General features: G+C 39.1%; 1 protein-coding gene and 2 pseudogenes across 5 annotated transcripts in view; 1 reads left to right on the forward strand and 2 right to left on the reverse strand.

Annotated features, from left to right (window-relative positions):
- The window catches only part of LOC148742938 (delta-1-pyrroline-5-carboxylate synthase-like), a 595,352-nt pseudogene that overhangs the window by 45,362 nt on the left and 535,320 nt on the right, over positions 1 to 14,670 (reverse strand). The window lies entirely within an intron of this gene.
- LOC148742939 (uncharacterized) lies at positions 250 to 5,821 on the forward strand. Of its 3 annotated transcripts, XM_088760790.1 has the most exons (5): positions 250 to 2,867; positions 3,284 to 3,325; positions 3,641 to 3,685; positions 4,697 to 5,029; positions 5,228 to 5,821. In XM_088760790.1, exons 3-5 carry the CDS (start codon positions 3,646 to 3,648, stop codon positions 5,506 to 5,508), a joined length of 654 nt encoding a protein of 217 aa, XP_088616916.1. In that variant the 5' UTR covers positions 250 to 2,867; positions 3,284 to 3,325; positions 3,641 to 3,645; the 3' UTR covers positions 5,509 to 5,821. The 3 variants fall into 3 exon arrangements, with proteins under 3 accessions (XP_088616916.1, XP_088616910.1, XP_088616920.1); XM_088760784.1 differs by having other exon boundaries at positions 250 to 3,325; XM_088760794.1 differs by lacking the exon at positions 3,284 to 3,325.
- Positions 9,484 to 12,892, reverse strand: LOC148742940 (uncharacterized; annotated as a pseudogene). Its single transcript, XR_015996761.1, has 2 exons — positions 12,062 to 12,892; positions 9,484 to 11,698 (listed from the first exon to the last, which is right to left on the reverse strand). The product of XR_015996761.1 is annotated as an uncharacterized LOC148742940 (transcript).

A 14,670-nucleotide genomic window follows, 5' to 3' on the forward strand; every position in this document is an offset into this window, starting at 1 on the left:
ATTATGGAGCACGTGGGAAGTTTGGAGAGCACTCAAGAAGCTAGAGTTTCCCTCGGCTATCGCCTCGGGAAACTCTTACGCTTCTTTCGTGCTCTCCAAACTTCCCGCGTGCTCCATAACTCGATAGTGCACGCTAAAGCATGAACCAATTGTTAAACAACATGCCGGTTTTTCTGGCTACGTATTATCTATTATTTGAGAATTAATTGCTTATTGTACAGGAAAAACGTCTTCAGCTGTTTTTTTTTATTCAGTCCGAGAAATTGAAAAGAATAAACCATTGAGCTGTGTTTGCAAAGATTTTGTAAATGAATACTGAGCAAAATGAAATGCTCCATTGACATTTTTGACAAGTTCTTCCCAAATATTTAATTATGATCGCAAAATCCTCGGTTATTCGAATACTCACAAAACATGTGGAAGTAAAAGTATGATTGATTATTCAGTTTACTACAGTTTTGAATATTTAATTCCAGAGATAACGGCCTCCGGATAGCACTTATAAATTAAGAGTATTTGCATTGATAGCAAACTAAACTGCGAAATGTCTTACCGTGAAAAAAGTTAAGGCTTTCAATAACCAAAAATAATATATTTGAGAGCTAGATTAATTTTTAGGATTATGCTGGTGGATATAAGCATTCTTTTGGCTAGCAACTAAAACGGGTTGAACTTTAATTTAGTTTGTCTTCTTCGAAACCTTTACATATTTAACCTACCGGTTAAATTTTTTAAGGCTACTTGTGCCTGTCGATAAAAGAAAAACGACGCTTGGGATGTAAAAGCTCCCTCAAATAAACTAAAAATAAAACAGACTATATGTTTATCAATTGCTTGCGCATAAATCAAATACAGCTTTAAACATCTGTGTGGGCTTTTTAAATATATTGATGTCTGTTAAACAATTTGGTTCTGCTCCAAAGGTTCTACAAGCAATAGGAAAAGGGAACTAATTACTTTTTTCATCCACATACTTGTTGAATTCTTAGCTAGTCACAACTAGAGAAAGCTAGTCTCGCTTTCTCTAGTTGTGACTTTGTAGTATATCTGTTCTTTCATGACTGAGATGGTCTCCCATTCAGGTGCGAATCCAGGATAAAGTCAAGGGGGGTTCGGAGAATTGTCCGAGGGCATGCTCTCCCGGGAGATTTTGAAAATTAGGTCTTCGCAAACATGATTTCCAGCATTTTGAGGGGAAATTTAGGGGGTTCGACTGAACCACCCCAACTACCCCTGCATCCGCTCCAGCCATTGAAGATGGCACGGTACTATTCTGTGCAAGATTCGCAGTTTACCAATATTTCTATTGTATAAGAAGTAAAGAACTACACAGAAAGCCTTGATGCCACTTAAACCAGGACAACCCCAGCTGAGACAACCATTTCCCCCTAAAATTCCTCGTTCAGTTCCCTTGCGTTCACCTAATTAAACACACACGTGCGTGCATACGTAGGCTATGGGTCCATGTTCAATTACTTAACCTCCTCAACAAGCCTGATATCCATATGAAACGTCCCGTAAGCTGATCAATCATGAAAAAGTTAGGCGAACGATAATATGTTTTGCGTTAAGTTCTTCGGCAGGAGAGAAAGTAAAATAAAACATTTCAGTGATATCTTCGGTTTATGGTTTCCCACAATCCTCGGGCAAAAAGAAACATTGTGAACATCCCCAATGATCTTCATCTTACTTGATTTCACGAGTACTTTTTTTACAATTTCTCGGGTACTTAATTTCGCGATTTTGGCGAAACAATACTTCGCGGGGTTTTATAATCGATTTTTCAAAAGGAAAATATAAAAAAGGCATTAAATTTCGCATCTCAAGTGGCTCCAAATCATTTCAAAATGTTTTAACATTTAACAAAGATGACTACTGGATTCTCTGTTCCATAAGCCAAATCTTTGCAAATTAACCTCATTTGACAACAGAAGATAGAAAATAGGAGTTACCAGTAAGAGCAGTTAATAATTTGTGTATTTGTTGACACATATCCTTATATGCTATTTTTTTTTTCAAATTTTGATCTTTTTTTTCCTGCGATTTAAATTCTCCACAGAGGATTAAATTTCGCTTGTTTATATTCTGCGACGCCTTTTTCATGCGCGGGTCTTTACTTGAGTGATTTATTTACAGTCGCGAAAAAATGCAAAATTAAAGATCCCCGAAATTAAGTTCCAACAAGGTAATCCAGTAAATAAATAACAACTGGCGCTTAGGTGCTTATTTTCTTTCATACAAATGGTGCTTAAAAAAAAATGGTGTTTAGATGCTTATTTTCTTTAATACAGATTAAGATATGTTACCCTTATAACAATTTCCAGCAAATGCACTTAACTTTAGACATTAAATCTTACAATCGATTTTCTGTTACGAAGTCGAAGGTATGTCATTTTCCATGTACAGAGGAGGATGAAGTAGTGGCGTGTGTTAAAACTTCCTTTCCAAAATAAAAGTAATGCATTTAGAAGGCTAATTATAAAACTGAACACACTTCTGAAAACTCGTAAAAGAAAGGTAGTATAACTAGAAAGGCCAGAGGCTGACTTCATTTTGTGGTAGATATTCCCCTCTGAAAAATTACTCCGGCAATTGTTTTGCCACAACTAGTGCGACCACTGTTTTTCTCTTCTTTTTTCCAGTTCATCTCTTTGATTAAACACGCTGAAAAACTTATCTTCAGGATCGAGCTATGTGAGATAAATATATGTCGAGCCCCTACGTTAGTAGCTTACGTATAACCCTACCAGCTTGAAACATCTGTTAAGGTTTTATTGATGTATACGCGAATAGAATATTTGTTGTGTTAGTAAAAGCGACTGTGGCGTAAAAACACTTCAGCGGAGAAAGGAACAATCCCCGTTCAGGTAATCTTGCAGTTTTTTGTGTTATAACTCTGTTACTGAAAATGATTCAAGTAGAGATTTTGCTGCACTGCCGGAGGAAAACAAGAGGTAAAAAAAAAATATGAAAGAAGAGCGAAACGTTATGCGTCGTCGTCTGAGTAACTGACCTCTATGTAAAATTGTGACGACGAGGAGTTTGCAATTTTCGTATTTAAATTATTACTCAGCATTCAACGCAACTTAATTACAAAGAAAGCTGCCTGGACTTCTAGAATTGAGATAGGTGTGACTGAACGTTTTCCTCTATCACCGAGAGCGTCAAAACGATAGTAAAATAGCAGTCTACGAAAATGTGCCGGATGTTGCTAGAAGCCTTTAATTACAAGAAATATTTAGAAACAGCAGTAAAAATTTTAAGTGAACAATTTTTATTGCAGGAATATCAACTAGCCTACACAGTGTCATTTTCAACATATGATGTAAGCAGCTGAAATAGTGTAGGTTAAAATTTATTTCGCTGATTCATTCAAAAGTTTGGCGAAGGGTGTTTGAGTGCTCCGATGGGTAGAATAGCGCTAACATTCTCAGCATATTATAGCCATAGTGGCCAAAGGAACGCTTTGTCGTTAAGGCATAAATGTCCTGGTTCAATTACGAGACGAAGAGAGTAAGATTGAAGCGAAGGTTACGCTGAACCGCAACATATATAACGTATAGATGTACTAAGGTGCCGAGGAGAGTCCTACAGTTAAGGTAGCTTTGAATTTTAAAACTCATTTGTTTTCTTTTTCCAGGAAAGATGTCTATCGACACCATGTGGACTCTCACTTTTGTTTTGGGTAAGTCGGTTGCGCTTGTTTGTAAAAGAGACATGTAGCTTTCACGAACGAGCATGAGACACATAATTGTGGTTTGGGTATAGAACATTTCAAGGCAAACACAAACGTGATTTGCCGAGGGTAGGCTTGGATCAATTATATCGGCAGAATATCAACGAATAAGCGATGTTTGAGGCGAGTATTCTGTCGGTATGTTCACGTAAACTTATGGGTAGAACCAAGGAAAATCATTAACATTATCTAAAAGCAGAATAGTTGAGGGAAAAATCTGTGAAATTCTTTGACTCTAATTGTATACGTTGACAATTTCTGTTTTTTCTTTTTTTGTTTAATTTTGTTTCGTTTCGTTTCGTTTTGTTTTTTTTTTAATATTCTTGATGCCTTTTTAGCGATTCCTCGTTTTTAATTAACACCGGTAAAGTAATAACACTGTAATATATAGTTTTGAGGAATTTATATTCTTCATAAATCAGTTATAATTTGTGGAAAATACACATGACCAAAGGCCCGAAGATTTTACAACCACTAAGGGTAATTTCGAGCGAAATTTTAAAGTCTTAGTAAAATTTCAAGCGAATCACGTGATTTTACTGATGAGCATTGCAGGCTCGGCAGTAGAAACTTTTTTGAGGGCGGAAGTCATCAAAGCCTTACCACGGCATGTAAGACAGTTCTTAACAAGAACATCGCATTTGTGTGAAGATCATGTGCGAAATCCATGCTTACCACATAGATAATCAGAATGGCCCATAATGAATCAGTTGTTAACTACTGACGTAGGAGTTTAACTTGGTCCCTGATTTATGAAAAATAGATTCCTCTCATATTACTGGTGCACTAGAAAAATACAGGAAAAGTCTACGAAGCTAATCTCAAAGTTTATGAAGATTTTGCATTATCGTTTACGTACACGGTGAGAGAGGCTTGAAAACGAGATAGACAGTCATCAGTTAACTTATTGTACAAAGTGTGTTCACTTGTTATTCTATGAAATTATGTTCTTTATAATAGTTGCAATAATCACAGAAGTTTACCCCAGGATAAACATCGAAGACTTTGGTACAACTAAGCTCCTTCTAGTGGAGAAAGGGCAATATGTGGAAATAAGATTTATCATCTATATTCCCTATTCGTTGCCTGGAGCACCTTGTGCTGATGAGGAGTATCTTGAGATCCGTGATGGTTATAATCAGTCTGCCAATCTACTGGGTGTATTTTGTGGAAGGAGTACTCCTTATTTTACCCTGCGATCCAGTGGACATAACATGTGGTTAAGGTTTTCACCTCAGCATAGATACCAGTTTTGGCAGTCAAGCTATGAGGGAAAATCAATGCATAAAACAGGTAAGAATGTTCAATGTTTAATTTCAAGGAATTTCTGCTGGCATCTTGAGTGAAAATAATAAGTGAGGTACATCGTCGTTGTGCAGATCCGACCTTCAGAGGTTCGATTCCCCTTGGAACTCAGATTTTTTCCCTTCGTCCCACGCTCGTAAAAAGACAAAAAAAAAATTTACTTCAATGTTTTCAATTTTTCTTTAGCTCCTGCAAACCTGAATACTGTAGCACAGATCCAGTTCGTCCTGCTCAACCATTTTTCATCTTTGTGGTGCCCGGCGGAAGGGGGACCGGCTCCTCGTATTGTCTGGAGAAGGAATGGTGCTGTTGTGCAAAACAGCACCAGTGTGCGACTCCGATTCAAAGTGACTGAACAAGAAAGAAATACAAAATACAGCTGCGAGGTGGTCGACCATGGTCAATTGAAGAGGATTCACATCAGTCTTGTTGTCGAGAGTAAGTTTCAAATTACATGTTTACTTTAAGAGGAGCTCAGCTGTTGTTTGTGCTTATGGTAACCTAACGATTTGTCTTCCGAATTTTTGGGGCCTTTAATTTTGTTTTAGAGTGAAATTTTCCTCAATTTTATGTAAGGGTAATCTCACAAATAATATTCATGAAGTAAATCAAGTTTAATTGCAGGGTAGTTTCATATCTCGAAAAAAAAATTACTTGCTACAATATTTTAAATGATTAATTTTGCGTTTAATTACTGCGCAGGTTACAGGTTGCTTACAGCGGCGTTTATTTGTGTTATTAACGAAAAGAGAACTACATGTGAAATAAAAATTTGTTTAAATTAGGCTCGTAAACTTATTTTAGTGTAAAACATTTCTTTTCTGTTCAATATGGTAATTAGCTTTTCATTTCTATTCCGGCCGGCGCGCGCGCGCGCGTCACAGCAAAAAAACCGTCGTTCACTGTTAATTTTACGAAATTGTGAATGTCTGAGAAATTCAACATTAAACTAACGTTTTCCGATATCTGAAAACTACGGCAAATTCACTGTCCACCCTCAGTAAAACTCCGGAAAAACATGAAGTTCATCTCAAGTTATCCAGCACCAGGAAAACTCCAATCATTAGCCTGTTCTCCTGAACATTTTTCTACAATTTTCCCGTGCGCGCGAACGCAGCATTTACCAAGCGTTTTCCCACAAAATAACCAACGGTGAATGCCATGAAAACTGGATGTTTGTCGATTGTTTTCCTGTTCCACGAAAACGATAATGTATAGCTTGTTTTCCTGAACATTTTACTATGGTTTTCCCGTGCGCGCGAACGCAGCATTTTCCAAGGGTTTTCCCACAAAATAACCAACGGTGAATGCCAAAAAAACATGATGTTTGTCAATTGTTTTCCTGCTCCACGAAAAGGCTAGTGTCTAGCTCGTTTTCCTAAACGTTACTCTATAATTTTCCCAAGCGCGCGAACGCTGAGTTTTTCGAGCGTTTACCCGCAGAATTGCGAACAGTAAATGCCATAAAAACAAGAAGTTCGCCGATTGTTTTCCTGCTCCACAAAAACGCTAGCGCTAGCTTGACTTACTGAACGTTTCCTCTAGTTTTCCCGAGCGTACGATCGCCGCATTTTCCAAGCATATTCCTAGAGAATTACTAATAGCAGGAAAACATGATCTTCGTCGATAATTTTCCTGCCCCATGAAAACGCTAGTGTATAGCTTGTTCAACCAAAAGTCTTTCTCTAATTTTCCCGAGCAAGCGAACGATGCTGTTCTCTCAGAATTATTCATGACCGTGTTTAAGCAATTAAGATCATTTTTGTTCGTCTCTTTGCTTTCATGCTCTATCAAACACTTGTAAACAGCTTGCATTGTTTTCCTGTAATACTTCGTTACCCCCACCGACGCAGCCCCAAACAGTTTCTTTAGAAACTATCAGCCTTTATTCATTTGTTTTCTTGTAGCTTTTGTAGTTTTCGTAAGGACAAGAGCACTGCAATTTCCAAGCGTTTTCAGACAGAATTACTAACGGTTAACATCAAGAAAACATGACCTTCGTCTATTGTTTTCTTACTCAAAGGGAAACGCTGAGGTAGAGCTCGTTTTCTAGTGCAGAGCGGATTTGGTCCCCTCGCGGATTTAAACCCCCCGGTGCAAGTCCGCCAACAGTTGTAAACACCCCTTCACAGATTTAAACTTTCTTACCAAACTTCCCTTTAAGCGTTGTTTGTATCATATAGCCCTAACCCCAATCCTTACCCTAATCCTAAGCCCTAGTCCTAAGCCCTAGACCTTAACCTTCAGCGCTTTCGCCTATGAATGTAAGGAACGATATTTTCACTAGGTTTTGTTGGGTGTCCAAATCCGCAGACGGGACTCCTCAGATTATTGACCATGATTGGGTGATTTGAGGAAATTCAGTCATTTGAGCTGGTTTGGTCATTTGAGGCAATTCAATCATTTTAGCTGGCTGGATCATTTAAGACAATTCAGTCATTTGAGCCGGTTTGGTCATTTGAGGCAATTCAGTCATTTTAGCTGGCTGGATCATTTGAGACAATTCAGTCATTTGAGCTGTTTTGGTCATTTGAGGCAATTCAGTCATTTTAGCTGGTTTGGTCATTTGAGACAATTCAGTCATTTGAGCTGGTTTGGTCATTTGAGGCAATTCAGTCATTTTAGCTGGCTGGATCATTTGAGACAATTCAGTCATTTGAGCTGGTTTGGTAATTTGAGGCAATTCAGTCATTTTAGCTGGCTGGATCATTTGAGGCAATTCAGTCATTTTAGCTGGTTGGGTCATTTGAGGCAATTCAGTCATTTTAGCTGGTTTGATCATTTGTGACAATTCAGTCATTTGAGCCGGTTTGGTCATTTGAGAAAATTCAGTCATTTGAGCTGGTTTGGTCATTTGAGGCAATTCAGTCATTTTAGCTGGTTTGATCGTTTGAGGCAATTCAGTCATTTGAGCCGATTTGGTCATTTGAGGCAATTCAGTCAATTTAGCTGGCTGGATCATTTGAGACAATTCAGTCATTTGAGCCGGTTTGGTCATTTGAGGCAATTCAGTCATTTGGGCCGGTTTGGTCATTTGAGGCAATTCAGTCATTTTAGCTGGCTGGATCATTTGAGATAATTCAGTCATTTGAGCCAGTTTGGTCATTTGAGGCAATTCAGTCATTTTAGCTGGCTTGATCATTTGAGACAATTCAGTCATTTTTTAGCCGGTTTGGTCATTTGAGGCAATTCAGTCATTTTAGCTGGCTGGATCATTTGAGACAATTCAGTCATTTGAGCCGGTTTGGTCATTTGAGGCAATTCAGTCATTTGAGCTGGTTTGGTCATTTGAGGCAATTCAGTCATTTGAGCTGGTTTGGTCATTTGAGGCAATTCAGTCATTTTTTAGCTGGCTGGATCATTTGAGACAATTCAGTCATTTGAGCCGGTTTGGTCATTTGAGGCAATTCAGTCATTTGAGCTGGTTTCGTCATTTGAGGCAATTCCGTCATTTTAGCTGGCTGGATCATTTGAGACAATTCAGTCATTTGAGCCGGTTTGGTCATTTGAGGCAATTCAATCATTTGAGCTGGTTTGGTCATTTGAGGCAATTCAGTCATTTGAGCTGGTTTGGTCATTTGACGTAATTCAGTCATTTTTAGCTGGCTGGATCATTTGAGACAATTCAGTCATTTGAGCTGGTTTGGTCATTTGAGACAATTCAGTCATTTGAGCTGGTTTGGTCATTTGAGGCAATTCAGTCATTTTAGCTGGCTGGATCATTTGAGGCAATTCAGTCATTTGAGCTGGTTTGGTCATTTGAGGCAATTCAGTCATTTGAGCTGGTTTGGTCATTTGAGGCAATTCAGTCATTTAAGCTGGTTTGGTTATTTGAGGCAACTCAATCATTTTAGCTGGCTGGATCATTTGAGGCGATTCAGTCATTTGAGCTGGTTTGGTCATTTGAGGCAATTCAGTCATTTGAGCTGGTTTGGTCATTTGAGGCAACTCAGTCATTTGAGCTGGTTTGGTCATTTGAGGCAATTCAGTCATTTGAGCTCCTTGGGTCATTTGAGGCAATTGAGCTGGTTGGGCCATTTAGCTTTAATTGACTGATTGGTTTATTGAGGCAATTCAATCATTCGAGCTGGTTTGATCATTTGATAGAAATTTTGAGTTTGAGTTAAAAAAATTCCAGTTTGAGTATGAAATTTGGAGTTTGAGTTAGAAGTGAAATTTTGATCTCTAGTTAAAATTTTAAGTTCTTGATAAAACATCGAGTTGGAAAGAATGGAAGGGACCTGAAAAGTCACAAATTTCATGATTGAGGATGGAAAAAATAAAAAGGAAAAGAAAAGAAAAGCCCACACCACAGGGTAGCATATTCCCAGTTGATCACCCATAGTGTAATTCTTATCAACAAATAAAAGCTAACCACAAGGAAACTAGGTGAACACAAACTCAAACTTCCAATCTTAACTTAGACTCCTAACTCATACTCATGAAATGGATATGTGAATACTTTTAACTCTGGAAAAGATTTCTACACTGATGTTCATAATAATTAGCAAGGTTCAACTGTTTTTAGTTTGTTATCGCAAGAACAGTTTCTCTCTTGTGAGTTGTTTATCCTGATGCACAAACCGACTTAATTCTCTGAATTGGAATGAAACATGCTGGTCCAAATATGTCAAATGTGTTACGCCAGAGTTCAACAGGAAGTCCATATGCATATCGTTCAGGGTGTTTAGAAAACCAGTTCACCTGAGCAAGGTAAAATTCATATCTTTTGTCAAGTGAATCAGCTGACTTTGATTTCACTTTGAAACAATGGCGGAAGAATTTTAACACTTGTCCTGGTCTGGTATCATTCCATCCTGTGGCACAAGCAAGTGACCCATCAGGTCCTGCCCAGTTAGCTAGAACAGTACCATTCCTTGACGTCTGGCATTGCAGTGAACCATAGCTCACAGACCCAACTTTTACAGCTTTGAATTCTGTGATAGTGTAGGGCATGTCAATGATAGTTCTATCATCCAATCCCAAAGGCTCTTGGTAAACCGGTCTCAGCACACTCAAATCTTCACTGTCTAGAGCTCCGTCTTTTGGTGTTGACATCGGAAAAATACAATTCTTTCCAGCAGTCCAGTCACAACAATTTAAATGTTGAACTGATACATCTCTGTGGTCTTGAAGACTTAAGTGTTGTTCTATTGGCTCCTGAGTAACTTTGACTGACCCTGAACTCTGGTAAGTGTCAAAAAAACTCCATAAATGAATCGTGATACATCCCTGGGTAGCTGAAGTCTTTCACCTTAGTTTGCATCAAAAACTTCCTCATTAGCTGAATTTCAATGGAACGATTATTTGTGTGATAAGAACCCAGAATACCATTAAACCTTTCAAAACTGAAACACCAGAAGGAATGAAATGGACCATAATCTAGTAAGCACTCCTTTAAATGGCCATGTAAATGCATGTTAGGAGTGACAAGATCCTTTCCATACAATGTCTCAAATGTTTTGCAAAATTGCATCAGATACTTGTCTCCAATTTCAAAATCATTGCCAGTCAGAACTCTCTTACCTAGAGTCTTGCAGGCAAGGACAAAGAAATGCCAACACTGCAGGTGCTCTTCAGGTAGAATTCCTTTGAGAGCAAACAATGAATACACTAGTGTCCAATTTTTCCATTGATCTGCTGTGAATCCTGAGAAACTTGATGAAATCTTTCCGGGTATACTACCAATATCTTGAGGAACTGTCATAGAATCTACCAGCTCTTGGATTCTTTGAAAGTCCTCATCACAAAGGAATTCGTTGTTTTCTTTCAACCACACATTCTTCATCATGTGTTTAGCTGTTCCAAGATAAAGATTATGCATTGGGTCCACCACAAAATATCGTATACAGTCAAAGTACTCTAGCTCTTGTAAAACTGAGTACCTGGCTCCTAACTCAGAACAGAGTCTTTGTTGTGCGGCAGGGCTGGTTTCCTCCAGTGTACGCTTTGCTGCTCTCTTGTGTTCTGAAGAGTTTCTAGGTTTCCAGTTTTCTCTATCAAAACCACTGAAATCAAGCCCCACTCCAGACATAAAGTTTTTCTTGCAACAGGAACATCCTTGAGATGCCATGTGACCAAGAAATCCACCAATTTTTCTAGTGGCTGGGATGTCTGATGAAACACAGATCAGACCAACTTTGATAAGCCGCTTGCAGAAACTTCCACAGACAGTGAAACGAAATTTACAAGCCCAGAGTGTCTGCAATTCCTTGACAAGTGGTTCTAGAAAAGTGTTAGCTGTTAGTTTTGGTTCAGAGGGTCCAGGTAAAATACCCACGACAATAATATTCTCCAGTTTGTACCTCTCATGGCGAGGCAGATTGAGCAACACTAAGTAAATCACTCCCACAGATCCAGGAGAATGTTTATGTGGCCTAAACCAGTCAACGTTTAGCATAACAGCTAGGCTGTTGACTTTGGAAAGAAAACCAGTCGATGATAGTTCCTTCCATACATTTCCTTGGTATATGTCAGTTTTGACATTGTTAGGTAACATCTGCTTTCTCCACTCTTGACACTTGTCCCAAAATCCAGGTCTCCCGAGCAGTTTTTGCAAAGACTTTATAACAGAGTTGTATGGATAGACCATCCTTGGGTACAAAAATGTCTTTGTTCCAGTGCGAACAGTCTTCAGGAGTACTTCATCACAAGGTCCTGAGTAAAAAAATATATATAAAGTTAAAAGCCAATTGAGTAAAAGGACGCAACTGTGTCCTTCCAATAGTTTAGGTACAAGTAGATTTGCAAACTATTAATAATTTAAAGTGTCTTTGAAGTTTATATTATTATTTTTCATCTGCTTGATCGAATCTAAATGTGACTCTAATTGAGTGGTAATATCAATACACACCCAAGGAATTTAACAAGTAATTCTAAAGGGGAGTGGGAATCATTGCTTGCTGGTTAATTTGAATTGTTGTTGCATTGTAAACCACTCAGAAATGAAACCATTTTTAATGAATAATAATCTAAGTTATTGTGTAAAGTTATACCGAGTTACTTTGGGTGTTGACTCACCTCTTCTTGACCTATGGGGGTGCCTAAACCAGGGAACAAAGGTACAGCGAGCTGACACTTGTCTCCCAAAACGATTCTTGACGCAGTCATTGTAGCCATACAAGGTCTTGCACTCTGGACAGACGACATACTTGATAAAATCATCATTGTTCAAAAGCCCAGATGTTTCCTGAGCTTGTACAAAGTGTTTGGCAAATGCTTTGCTAGTGCAGATATAAAACTGTCTTCATTAAATGTTCCAACTAGCCAGAAGAAACGACTAAGAAATTTAAGTAACATCTCCATAGCTGAATCTGTAACAGAAAATCCAGACTGCCAGGAAAATAAGAACAATAAAAGGCAATAAATGAGCACACCACATTAATCTGAGAGAGGTATTGAATTGTTTTGTTCTTGTGGTCTCTCGGCAAAATCCTCTTCTGGGAGTTCTGGTTCATTGCTTCCTTGAGAATCACCCCACTCCTCATTGACGGAATTAGAAGAATCATGACCATGTGCATGGACTTCACCACTGTCACCACTGCAATTAGTGGCACCCTCGTTTTCATCACTGCTATCACCGTCAAAATAATCCAAGTCTTCCTCGTTAAAACGCTTCCTCAATCGATCTTTCAGTCTCCTCCGCAAATCTGCAGACAACATTGGTTCCGCATCAGGATTCTCATCACACCTCGTCGGAGTCATGCTTTCTTCTTCGGTGTCCGTGTTATTATGCAAACAATCAAATCCAGTCTCTTCTTCCGATGTAGAATTCAAAACCAAGTCGGGAACTTGTTCTTCTCCAATTCTCGTTTGACTTTGAGCACTTGTAGTTTTTGAACAAACATGAGATCTGGACCCTGAATACACATGAAATTATTATCATGGCGACCGGTCGAGCACTGCCGAGCTCGCTGAAATATTTTGTGTTCTCGCTCATAGCGGCTTTAATGATACGGGAGAAAGTCGAAAAACAACTCCTATACGGACTAGCTCATTTGGGAAAAAACGAGGAAGGACAAGAACGTCTGGCCGCTTTAATACCACTGAAGATGAGCTTGAGCTTGAGAACTCGAGCGGGTTGCGGCAAAATGTATTTATCGTTCAGAATTCCATATACAGCGAAGGATACAAGGACCCTACAGCTTAGCCGAATTGTCTTAGGTGGCGATGTACATACAAATCCAGGGCCTTCAAGTAAGAGAATGCCGAAAAACCCGTGTAAGGAGTGCGAGAAAACTGTTCGGTCAAACCAAGAGGCCTCGTTGTGTGTTCGTTGTAACACTTGGTCGCATGTCAGATGTATAGGCCTAAGAAAGGCTGAATTCAAGTCGTACAAGGTTTGCCCTGAAATACAATGGACCTGCTCTCTCTGCTTGCTTCCATTTAGCCAAGAAGAATGCTTGAAAGATTGTCTACAGGAAGAATTTGTTTCGATAAATAACAGTGTGGAGGAACATGATTATGCAAATAAAAATGCTGGCGAAGCTGTTTATGCAAATACATTGGACGTAATGAAACCCTGCATGCGGGAATCCCCTGGGAGAGTAATCGTTGAGGAAAGGAAAAGGAATTCAAGCGGAGCCCTTATTGTTCATCTAAACATCAATAGTATACAAAATAAATTTGAAGAACTAAAAACATTGAACAATTCCCTTAGAGCACATATTATAGTAATATCTGAAACAAAAGTGGATAGTTCCTATCCCAACAGTCAATTTAACCTCCCAGGGTACCACATGTATAGAAAAGACAGAAAAAAGGGTGGAGGCGGACTGTTAGCATACTTCTCTTCAGTTCTGCCTTCTAAGAAGCGGGCCCTGCCAAAGACTTACAAGACCCTCGAGGCAATTGCTGTCGAGGTGAAGATAGGAAGCAATGATTTGTTAGTTCTGTCAATCTACAGGCCCCCAAAACAGAAAATGAAGGGAAACGAGTCCAGCCTCCAGGATCTTAAAAGTGTTGAGGAGGAGCTTAACCACATCTGTCAGTGGGCGTGTTTCCAAAAGCAGTCTGTCATCATTTTAGGGGACCTTAATCTGGACAGATTGAGATTGGATCGTGCTGAGGGGAAACTTCTGAAGGACCTGGAAGAAGTCAATAATCTACAGTGCATGATAACTGAACCCACCCGAGTTACAGCTCACTCGGAGTCACTTTTGGACGTTATCCTAACCAACAATCCTGAACTGTTCAAGAAATGTGGGGTTTATCAGCCAGAAATGAGTGACCACCATATGGTGTTTGGAGAAATGATGGAGAAAGTCCACAAACACAAGACTCGCACTACTACTTTCCGGCAGACAAAAAGTACTGATTTCGAACAGCTTAACCGGGACTTGGAGGCTGCCCCCTGGCATGTAGGAGAGATTTTTTGTAATGTGGACGATCAATATGATTATTGGAAGGGACTGTTTGAGAGCGTTGTGGATAAACACGCACCTACTAAAAAGAAACGAGTCAGGGAAAACGATATACCCTATATGACTCCAGAATGGAAGCAAGCCATCAGAGATAAGAGAAAATTTGCAGTTCAATTTGCAAAGGATCGCTCTCTTGAAAACTTTGAGCTCAAACGAAAATACAGGAACATTGCAACACGGGAACGTAGAAAGGCAATAAAGGCCTAC

This window comes from Stylophora pistillata, chromosome 1 (assembly GCF_964205215.1).
Source record: "Stylophora pistillata chromosome 1, jaStyPist1.2, whole genome shotgun sequence".
NCBI lineage: Eukaryota > Metazoa > Cnidaria > Anthozoa > Scleractinia > Pocilloporidae > Stylophora > Stylophora pistillata.